Source organism: Bactrocera latifrons, unplaced genomic scaffold, assembly GCF_001853355.1.
Source record: "Bactrocera latifrons isolate USDA-ARS-PBARC rearing strain unplaced genomic scaffold, ASM185335v1 scaffold_7, whole genome shotgun sequence".
Lineage (NCBI taxonomy): Eukaryota > Metazoa > Arthropoda > Insecta > Diptera > Tephritidae > Bactrocera > Bactrocera latifrons.
Window position 1 is genome coordinate 642,952 of NW_017537378.1, and position 12,035 is coordinate 654,986.

General features: G+C 33.7%; 1 protein-coding gene across 4 annotated transcripts in view; it reads right to left on the reverse strand.

The window, feature by feature from the left end:
* LOC108975843 (cytosolic carboxypeptidase NnaD) overlaps positions 1 to 12,035 on the reverse strand; it is a 145,654-nt gene that overhangs the window by 13,950 nt on the left and 119,669 nt on the right. For all 4 annotated transcript variants that reach the window (XM_018944595.1, XM_018944596.1, XM_018944594.1 and 1 more), the window contains 7 exons: positions 11,796 to 11,942; positions 11,428 to 11,551; positions 11,042 to 11,179; positions 7,173 to 7,453; positions 6,888 to 7,047; positions 6,383 to 6,541; positions 364 to 531 (listed from right to left, as the gene is read on the reverse strand). In XM_018944595.1, coding sequence (XP_018800140.1) covers positions 364 to 531; positions 6,383 to 6,541; positions 6,888 to 7,047; positions 7,173 to 7,453; positions 11,042 to 11,179; positions 11,428 to 11,551; positions 11,796 to 11,942 — 1,177 coding nt within the window. The remainder of the gene's footprint in view (positions 1 to 363; positions 532 to 6,382; positions 6,542 to 6,887; positions 7,048 to 7,172; positions 7,454 to 11,041; positions 11,180 to 11,427; positions 11,552 to 11,795; positions 11,943 to 12,035) is intronic.

Genomic DNA, 12,035 nt, shown 5'->3' on the forward strand with positions numbered 1-12,035 from the left:
AAAAAGGTAATTAAAATAAAAAAAAATTAAAAAGTAAACAAAAATTTAAAACTGAATTAAAACAAAAATACAAATCCACAACTCAAACGCACCAAATTTTATAGCACACCAACAACACATACACTACGTCTCTGACAGCATCCGTCAACTCTTCTACTTATCGAAATACCTAAGCTTCCCAACTGGAAGCAACAACATGCATCTACATCTTCTGCTATTATTTATGTTTTTTATTGTTTTTGAGAAGCCTATATAATTCGGCTTTTGACCTGGTTTCATTAAAATAAATTTGTTTCTCTCTTGCTCTTAGGAAACACTCTTCCCCGTACGCTTAACCTCGAGTTTCTCAGCGATTATACATCCCTGTTCGGCCATTTTCTTCAATTTCAATGCTTTCTTCTCGCGTTTCTCACGTTTTCTTATTCTTTTAATTTGTTTCATGTGTCTGGTCATTCTCTTTACTTTATTCGGTGTATCATCGCCATAATCGAGTAATGTTTCGCAAAATGCTTTCCCCATGTGCTCGTAATCCTGCAAAGAGAGCGCAAGGCAAACGTAATTATTTACTCAATCAAAGCTGTGAAGCTAAGCTTGGATTTTGCATTAAATGTTATATAATATTGATCATATAGTTATTTATTTATTTATTTATTTATAAATGTGAAAAAAAATAATACAATTATTTTATTTACACGAAAAAAAGGAGCACTGGCTGCCAGGACCTTCGGCTCGTCATATAGTTATATTTTCAAACATTTACGTAAAATTTTTGGGACTATAATTTCGGGATCCCGAAACTTAAATAGTAAAGAATTTTTATGCTCTCGTTCATATTGATTATATTTTAATTGGATCGATGGTTTCTTACGATTTTAACTTAATTAAATATATTTAAAATCGTCCTACTCAAATTCTAAAGTCGCCCAAAGCTACATACATACATATGACTTTAAAATATAAATATGTATGTCCATGGTTCTATATATTTTTGTCTCCATTAGACCATGATTTTTTCCAATAAACTTAATGCCGTTATGCCCCGAAAAAATTCGGGATCCCGAAAATGCTGCACAACATAGAAATATCGTGTTTGAAAAAATTTTCTAGTATTTAATTTATAAGCTTCAAATATTTCTTTCGCTTCCCCAATAACCTTAATTCTGTTAAGTCCCGAAAAATTTCGTGATTTCGAAATTTTGGCACGATTATCCCGAAATCTTGAATTTGAAAATTTTGTCTAGTATTTAATTTATAAGCTTCAAATATTTCTTTAATTCCTCCAATAAACTTAATCCCGTTAATTGCCGAAAAATTTCGGAATCCCGAAAATGCGATGCTCAGGTACCGAAATTTCGAATTTGAAAAATAAATATAATATTTAATTTATAAGCTTCAAATATTACTTTCGTTTCTCTAATCCGTTAAGTCCCGAAAATTTTCGGGATCCTGAAATAGTGCCGCTCTAGTCCAAAAATATCGAACTTCAAAAAAATTTTCCAGTATTTAATTTATTAGCTTGAAATGTCTATTAGTTATTTTTCCAATACAACAGCTAATAAGCCTTACTAAAATATGAAACCCCTAAGTTTCAGCTTAAATAAAAAAAAAAAAACAAAACGAAAGCATAAACTAAAAAATAAAATAAAGTAAAAATCCCTTGTACAAACCACTGTGGAGTAATCCTTACATAAATGTATAATTACATTGTATGCACATAATTCCAACTACAAATACAACAACCGAAAAAAGTTGCTAAGCCGTTCAAAACACTCGTTTGCAATTTCAAATACTTTAAAGGACTTACAATATCTTACTTTAATTACTTTCAGTTTTACTTTGAGAACTTTGTGCAACTTTTCCATTAGACGCACATATTGCCTGTGCCATCTTTGGCTTCGCACTGCTCGGGAATATTCATTGCCTCTTATATACTAGTATATGTATATACATATGTATGTATGTATGTATATAATACCAAAATAAGCAGTCAAGTTCAGAGCGAAACTTAAGCCATTAGTACTTTTACGCACAAATGCACATGCTGCTCTTCATGTTCTAAGTCGCTTTGCTCTGGACTTGCTTTTCTAAGTATCAAATTCGTATTTAAGTATATATGGAAGTAGCTATATATGTATGTATGTTTAGAGGAGTATAAATGTCTGTTTGTATGTGTGCGATTCTGACTTTTGCTTATTTCTCTTTGTGCTTAGTCTGTCATTTCTTGTGTGTATACGTTTCGAGCGATTTTCCGTCTGTCTGCATGTTTGTTTGTTCGTATATTTTAACTGCGGTGTAAGCTGATTATGTCCTCAGATGACCGCTACCAACGGTTGCTTAAATACATACATATTTATATTAATGCTTATATGAACAAATGAACAAATAGTAAGTACTAGTGTATGGAATACGAAGGCTGAGTGATAAGTTTGAGTAGTAAAGTAGTTTTCCAAACCACGTTAAACTATTTCAAAGATATGCAACGAATATTATTAAATAATGGATTTGGTTTTTTGCTAAAAAAATTTCGGGTTTTTTGTTCCAAAAAATTACCTTTTTTCACATCTGGAGTGTGCAATTAACATAATAATTTCTCTTGACATCTTTTTGAGAAGTCAACGAAATTTCAGGATTCAAAAAATGATTAAGATTTTTTGTTGCAAAAATTCCGGGACCCCGAATGTCGATCCCGAAATTTCGGGACTCAAAAAATTATGTGGTATTTAGAGAAAGAATGTGCATAGATGTAGAAATTTCGGCTTTTAAAAAATTATTTTGCATCTAACGCTTGAGTGTGCACTTTACACAATAATTTCTGCTTAATACATTTTGGTGAAATCAATAATTAGCAATTGTAGGACCTGCGATATCAAGATGGTCAAATTGTTATGCTCTTTCCTTTCAAACATCTTCTTTAACTACAATTGCTTTGCAATTTTTTTAAACACTTTTTGTTTTTATGTTACACAAAATTCCCTAAGCATTAAATCTTTCATTTAAATAACCACTATTTGAGATTTTTAGATTTTTTAAAAACTAACCCTTCCTCTTATGATGAAAAGCTCAAATCTTGAGTTTACTTAGTTTAGTGAATGTGATGACAGCAAACTATTTCACTATGATTTTAATCAAGATAAATCTGAAATTTGCCCACAGGAGTCTCATCTCTTCACAAAGTTTCTTCGAAAATTTAAAGAAAATTAGTGAACTGGAAATATCATCTGATGAAATTTGTTTCGGATTGACCCAAGTAAACCATACCAACATTTCCTTTCTAGATTGGCACAACCGTTCTTTATATTCAAGCGAAGCTTTGTAGTTTACGACGTGTTGGCACCAGAGCGGTAGTATAAGATCTCAACTCTCATGGATTTTTAAGGATGTTCTAAACACATTTAGGTTAACATTTTGATGTGAAACGTGTCAATGCTAGGTGCGTAGAAAAATATCTGAATATTTGACAAAAGCGACGTGGAGTAGAGGTCCCAAGAGAGGATTGACAAAGTAGCCGAGGCCCCGACCCTCATTAAACGCATCATTACTGGTGATGAGACGTATGTTTATGATGACGTCGACACTGTCCAACAATCTAGTCAATGACGTTCCAAAACTGAACCTCAATCAAACAGCAACCAAAATGCGCTGAAGGAAAATTGAATTAAGTGTTGGCATGCTTGTACTGGCTTCATCGGGATCTCAGTATTCGAAGGCAATTTTTATTAAAATTTTGTTATCGGTCCGGGTAATATTGGATCAGATGGTATATTCCTCAAGACTGATATCTCATTAAGGAAGCTCATAATCCATTTCCGCACAAAAAAAAAACAGCAGTGATTTCAATGATTGACGGTAGACCCGTTCATTGGGGAATCTATAAAAGTTAAAGCTTCGCGGATTAGACCCATCAAGTTCTAGACAATTGTAGCCATTAATGGAATTTCTCTCCGACTAGTGTGAGGGTCCGCTAATTTTGTAATTTAAAATATTGCAATACACTTCAACTACTTGAATTTTGATTCAATAAAATAAATTCTTCAATTGACTTGCTCAACTTAAAGATCCCAGCGATTTAATGCATAATTTATGTTACATAATCACCTTTTTCTACAATCTCAAGCCTATACTGATTTGCGTCGTTCAATAAGAAATGCCACAAATTGCTGCAAGTTCGGTCGCAACGAGCTACACATTCAAATACAACCATACATATGCACATACACACATATGTACATTCGTTTGTGTAGTTCCGTTATTAGTTTACCAGTATGGCAACCCAAAGGAGCAGCCTCCTAGTAGCAGCATCATAAAGCCACATACAAACATTAATGTGATAAACGCATGCGTGTGAGTGTTTCGTTTTGTGCGCATTATATACCGTTATGATTATCAGTACTTTTATTATCAATTTCCGCATGACTTGCGCGACATTATGAAGCATGTTGCTGTCATCAGCAAAACCAATAACCACAACAACAAATTTCAAACAACAAAGGAAATGACATAAGGGTCTACAAGCATACATATAAGCGTACATACATACATACACACATACATTGTAGCTGATGGAATTCTTTGTCACCCCTGCAGCAGCAGCAAGCTCTATTTCTGTATAAATTTCTTAAGCTCATGTGAAACTTTGCTATAACCGTTATATAGGTACATGTATTTGTATATTTGTATAAGCTTTCCTACAAATTCATTGTATTATACATGTAACAGCTCCCCTATTTACACACATTGTGTTGCCTGAGATTTCCCTTCAGCAAATTTTGTTGATTTAATTTAATCTTTTTTTCAAGCATCAATCTTTTGTTTGCTTTAATTTGTGTTATTCTTCTATTATTGTTGTTTTTGGTATGCCAAAGGCTACAATTTTCTTTTATTTATCATTCTGATATACTCGTTTTATTAGCATGCCGTTATTACTTGTCTATTCATCAATACTGTTGTTGTTATTGTTGTATCGGGTCCTCAAATCGCTATCAATAATAGAACAAGAGAAGCTGTGTCGTTGCTTGCGTCGCTATACAAGTAAAACACAATGTTCATCATACGCCATGGCGCGCCACTTGACTATGAGGGCGACTTGACTACTAATGGTTTATAAATGTGTGTGTGTGTATGTGTGTGTGTCTGGGTGTATATGCGTTTTGTGGATGCTGCTGTACTTGTTGTTGTTGCATTTTACTAGTTGTTAAAATATGCTGGTTGTTATTTGCATTAATATTTTCTTACTATTTTTCAGCGAGGTCAACACAAGGTGAGTGCGAATACATTGAAATTTACTAGCAGACATGATTGTGTATATAATTGTGCACATGTTTACACACATTTTTATGGATTGATACGAAATACGGATTGTGTTATATGTCTGGGTTTATCTATTACTCTTGCTGCATACTTTTGAATCAGATTTGCATATTTATTTTGTGTACCAACCGCAGGTGCATGAGCTTAGATTTCCTGATGAACACTTAATTGTTTTTTTTTTTTTGTTTTTATTTTTCTTAATAAGTAGTATAAAAAATTTTTATAATTGAAGGAAGTATAATACTGTAATACTTTTATGTTTGATGGAAGTGTAATACAATCATATTCATGCTAGGCTTCGAGCGAAAATGTAACCACAATCTATTTCGTTGCCTACATTTTGGCGCGCTGAGCAAAAAGACAAGAAAAAGTATTAACTTTGGCGACACCCAAGCTGGTGTATTCACAGGTTAATTTCTTATAGCAAAAAAGCGTATAAAACATTCTCTTTTTTGCTTTTGATCGAACAGTTTATATGGCAGCTATATGTATAGTGGTCCGATCTGAACGATATGTGCGGAGGTTGTGGTGTTGGTGTGGATAAAAAATTTAACTAAATTTCATAGTTAATCATCAGATATCTTGTCAAATTAAAAAGTTTTCCATACAAGAATTTGATTTAGAACGATCAGGTTGTATGGCAGCTATATGTATAGTGGTCCGATCTGAACGATATGTGCGGAGAATGTGGTATTTTTGTGCATAAGAATCTTATAGCAAGTAACATCATAATTTTATAGAATGCTATCATATCTATTCCATGCTCCGAGCCAAACATTTAATAATGGGTTATTTCGTTGCCTACATTTTGGCGCGCTGAGCAAAAAAAGTCAACTTCAGTAGAAACATATCTATTATTATTATAAAATATATCCAAAAATGCAAATTGAAAAGTAATCTTAAACAGATTCACTCAGCCTTAAGTTGCAAAAATCGTTTTGCCATAATTTTTGGCTTAAAATAATTTTAATTTTCAAATCCGCTTTTGTGAACATTTAAAATAATTTTTAGTCTCCTTTTCTTTTAATTATTATTTCTGTTTTAATTTCTTTTCACAACTTTTGTAACTACTTACCGCCGTATGAAAGTGTGTACCCTTGCGTGAGCCTAGCGATGAGCCGCCAAACGATGCCTCAATCGTGTAACTGTTTGTGATGCCCAGCATCCAAACCACAATGCGGCCGGTGCCCTCTTTACTGCGTTGCACCTTAAATTTACAGCTTTCAAAGGAGAACTGCAAAAAGGTAGACGCGAAAAGCAGATTAAAAACATGATGATGTAATGAGTAAACGAGTAAAAAGCGAAGATGAAAGTAGCAGAGAGTAGATAAAAGTAGCACAAACAAATCGAAAAAAAGCACGCAAAATGTGGCAACAAAAACTATAATGTGACGGAGTCTTAAACTGGGTTATGCTTTGTTAAAAGCTAAAATAAAATGAGCTCAACGAAAAAGTAAGCTAACGGCATTTCTATCAGCACCAGTACCAGTAAACTTGTGATTGTGTGTGTGTGTAGCTTTTGGTGTGGGCAAAATTTATTAAGCTATAATTTTCGTTTACCCCGCCCCGCCATCTACCCACCTTATCGGCCACATTCTTGTGCAACATTAACGGAAATACTTGTTCCGTTAGCTTCTTTTCGGGACTCCGCTTATTCTCACAGCCATAAACGAAAATATTGTGCTTGCGCGAATGGGCGTGCATATCACAGTACAAGACAACTTTGTATTCATCAATCAGTCTGTGGTCAGACGCGGGTGGTAATATGCAAGAAAGAGAAAAGAAATAGTAGAAAAGATAAAATCTTTAGTTTCGAAAAATATAATAATTTTTGCCGTTATCTATGCATGAACCAAGGTAATTTACCTTTTAACCATGGCTTTTGTATACCAAATGGAGGGGTATGTTTCCCGTATAACGGTGCGATATTGGCGATTCAGATCCTTGCCTGTCAATGAGTTGCGCGTATTGCCCACAATCACTCCATCCGGATTGAGCATTGGTATGAGCTTGAAAATGAAGCGATGACGCAGCCTTTTGGCTGCTAAAGTGTCGCCGGTGATGAAATCCATGAGGCCCTTCATCATCCACGAGGCGGGCGTTTCGCTGGGATGTACACGCGCTGAGACTACGATTGCTTTCTTTTTCTGAAAATGTAAAGTAAAATTAATTTTTTTTATAATATTTATTTTTATGAATTTTGAATAAAAAATTCTATATTAAAAATATGCCTTGAGGTGTTACAGAGCCTTAGGGCTCAAAGAGAAAACAGTTTTTTTTATTGTCCCTTGAGCCGAATAATAGTTTTGGAGATGCAGCTTTGAAAATGTCAGCCATATAAGTTAAAATTTTAAACAAGATTTCTCACCGACTATTCAACCGTTCTTAATAAAATTTTACGCAAGTTTTGAGACATCATTTACAAGGTCTTGATTGAACCATTTTTTCTTCAATTACAACCACTTAATACAAAAAATTTCCTTTTTTTTTGCAAAAAAGTCGGACAAAAATATCATGTTTACTTTTTTTTTTTTAATCGGAGGTACCTCTCTTTCAGGAGACTGCCATAAAGACGTGGTAATGGCCGAATTTTGAATATTTTCCTTAACAATTTTCTCAAACTCTTTATAAAATGTGTATCTTTGGAATAAACAAAGGTTTAGATAAGAACAAATTCTGAAAATAGGCCATGGAGAGAGATGAGAGCAAATTATTGTCAAGTTTGAAAAACTTGAGTCACTCTCGTATCGTTCTGAAAATATTATGGGATAATTTACCATAATAAGATCAGTTAAGATCTGTAAAAGCTTCTTTTATCGACTATAATACCGAAATTCTCAACCAGACTTTAATTTGTCTATTTTTCCAGTGTAACGAAACGACCAAATAGCTGGTATAAATCAAATAGATTGACATAATATCTCTTACACTCGCTAGTGTTGAATTGGTAATAGAACTTATTGTTGTTTTCATTAGTAAATGTTTTTAGAAAAGTGTAGAACTAAAAAATTGCGAGCAAAAGAGTAGTAAATCGAACAGACAACTGGTATAAATCAAATGATTGACGTAACCATATATAAGTAGAGCTAGAATAGCTCCGAATTATACCTAATGATAGCAGTACTGCCACGGTCTCTAGTAGTGAATTCAATACCAACACTTTGTTGGTTAATTGGTTCGATAGGTGTCAAAAAAGTGGTGAAATGAACAAACAGCTGGTATAAGTCAAAGCTAGGTTTATAGTTACTTAGCGATAGAGTGACCAATTGTGTTGAATACAACTGTAAATCTTTGTTCTCGCAATATTTGCAGACAAGAGAGTAGAACTCAAATAGTGTTGGTGAAGAAGTGGCGAATCGAAGATAGCAACTGCCGCCATGCCAACTGATCAATAACTATTTGCATTTTCTAATTCCAAAGAACTAAAATGTAATGTTTTGTTTGACTCCTAAAATACTTCAAAAAGTACTCAAATGTCATACCAACCGCTTTAATTCACAAACAAGCTGGTCGCCAACCTCCTCCTCAAAGAGTTCCAAATATTGAATCAAATCTTAGGCATACCTGTGCTTGTAGCAATTTTCCACATTAATTCCGTAGCAAATAATTCACATAAATTAAATCACCGTCAGTGCTGTGTTCGGCGATTTCCTGCTGCTCAAAAAACATAACTCAAATGAATTAATAAAATTGCAAGTAAATTTGATACAGCGTATCGTTGTGGGAATGTTTAGATAATGACTTATAATCAAAAGTACATAAGGATCATCAATAGTATATCAAAAGCATGCTTAATAAACTACTTCAATGCGATTACGTCATGCTAATGTAATTTGTTTTCACATGCTGTAGATACATATGTATGGAAAAATATTTATACACATACTTATAAACGAAAATTACTGAGAATTCAGCTACCTGCTGATTGCTGAAATAATTTTGCTTGCCTCTGCATGTGGCACAGTCGTATGCCGTATGCCGAAAGCTCTTGAAGCCGGCAAATAGCAACTTGCAACAAGGGACCGGAAGTCATTACGTTGCTAATTGAGGATTATGTATGAACTCATTGCAGCAGAATCAGCTTTAGTCAGCGTTTATGTTCTCCAAGAGACTTCAACCGCACACTTAGGTATACATATGTGCATATGTATAAACACTTTGGTGAGCTATGTCTACTAATTTTTGAGCTTAGAACCAGCGATGTGTATGCCTTTGATAAAATAACATACCTACATACATATATTGCGCTATTTGTACAATGTTCGTATTTACAGTTACATAAAAAATTCATGTGCAAGATTTCCCGTCGTCAAATACTTTAAAAGCTACACATTTTTGCATTTACTTTTCAGCACATTTAATTTCATGCTTTTGCATAAATAATAGCGGTAATTTCTACTCTCTTCGCAATTCTACTGCTTCTTCTTTGCTTCATGCAGAAAGTAATAAAAACAGAATTTATAGCACACAATGGACAAAGATTATTGATGGTCGGCAAGAGAAATATTGCAAAGTGACTTAATGGAGCAATAAGAAGAAGGCTTGCTGTGAGACAAAATAAATTAATAAACTATTTGGGTATCCTTGGGTTTGTTTCTTTATTTTGATTACCTATTCGAATGAGTTAGTACTTTTTCATTTAATTAATATTTATTTTAAAAATCTCTTAGCGATGATTGGTCCATACGAATATTTAACTTTAGAATAAGAGCCTGTAATATGCCTGCAATATTTCTTTAAATTTCAATTAGCGGACAAATCACTAATCTATTTTGTCTAAGCTTTCGCTGATCGATACAAAAATAACTATACAAAATTTAAATAAATAACAAAAAAATAACATCGATTATTATTCGAATGATGTTAAGTTTATGGCTTGACTAAATAATTGAAAAAGAAATTAAGCCTCAAGAAACTAAAATGAATAAGAAAATAGTTTTAAAAAATAGATATCGATAGACAAAATTATATAGTGTTTTGGTCGACTTGAGAATTAAAGCAAAAAAATTCACCGATTTTTATCGATTGCATATAATCGATCATCAGTACACAATTATCGATTATTTTTATCGACATGTACAAATTGAAACTATTCGTAATCAAATATTAATAATGTTTAAAAATTAATTTCATAAAATAGTTGTAAAAACAATTTTGTAAATAGAAAACTTTGTGGATTTAAAATCTATAAATGATAAATAACTTTAAAACTAATAAAATTATAATTTTTCCTAACAAAATAGTAATCAAGTTAGTTAGACGTTTTCGAGCACTTTCAACTTGGTTCTATAACACTCGAACTAGAAGTTTACGGGCATGTTTTTTTTTTAAAACCTCACTAATTGGTGGCCCATATTGTAATATTTATTTTAAATTTTGCTTAAATGAAATATGCGAAAAGGTTCTAAAATAAAAAAATATACTGTAAGCTCATACTGCTCTGTTTTTATCTTATTTATCTTATAATATTTAATAACCGAAACCGAACACTTGGCAGCCCAATTTGTGAAAACATATGTATATACCCTTCTAAAATAAAAAATAAAATCACGCTGTAACTTCACATTACGCTGTTTTTTATCTTATAATTTTTTATAATAAAAAAATAAAAAACTACAGGTGGCAACCCTTTTACGAAAATATTGCACACACATATTTAATAAACTCTTCTCTTGTAATACAAATATCAAAATAAGTAATATGGATTACTATATCGATATGGCAACCACACTCACCCTCATCGCTTCCTCATCCGCCACCGGCGCTGTCACCGTTAAATAATACACATTATTACCCGCAAGCGAGCGACACAAAAGTCTTAATTTACAAAATTTCGATTTGACAGGATCCTTTTGTATAGTCATCAGATAATCCTGCAAAAAAACATTAACCGTGACATGTGAAAATTGAGTATTAAAATGATGATTGTCTGGCTTTATTAATTAACTCACACACACACACAGTCGCAAATACGAATTGGCCCCACTCGAAGGCAGCCCAAAGGTCCTTAAGAGGCCAATGAGGGTCTCGAGTGCCCACACAGTTTCAGGCCAACTACACACTTTCATATTTACACGGATATTCATGTGTATTTGTGAGTAAGTGAATTTGTTGCACTCACCTGCAAGTCACTGTAGGTGTACGGGTAGCTGTGTGCGAAGTAAACCGTATCGTTGTCGTGTTTAAATTCAATATTAAACGTTAACGTGTAGGAGCTGTTTTCGTCCTCCTCCTCGGATGGTGTGCTGCAAAGCGATATAAAAGATGGGGAGAGAGTGAGGGAGAGAGAGTAAGGATGTGGGAAATTTAAATCAACACATTCACGGGAGATTACAAGGCATTGCCATGAAAAATGGACTATAATTGGAATTTTCATTTGAAATGCCTCCAACATACACACATCTTCATATGTGTATGCATACATATATATACAAAAATATGGCAGTGGCTGCTTGGCAGCGGCTTCGTCTGTCATCGTAATAAACTCACTCATCATCATTGCGATAGTAGGCGATATTTGTGCCACAACGCCTCCAGCCCTCGTTTATCTGCTTGGCGCTGATGGTCGAATACATGAGCGGGCGCATGCCATCGTTGTACAGGCTATCTGATTTCACCAGGTTGACGATGGAGAACCTTTTGCGTCATGCCGATGATGGTCCGTTATGCATGTTGTGTCGTGTTAACCGTTTGCATGTTGCACAGTTGTACACGGTGGCAGGAGGGTGT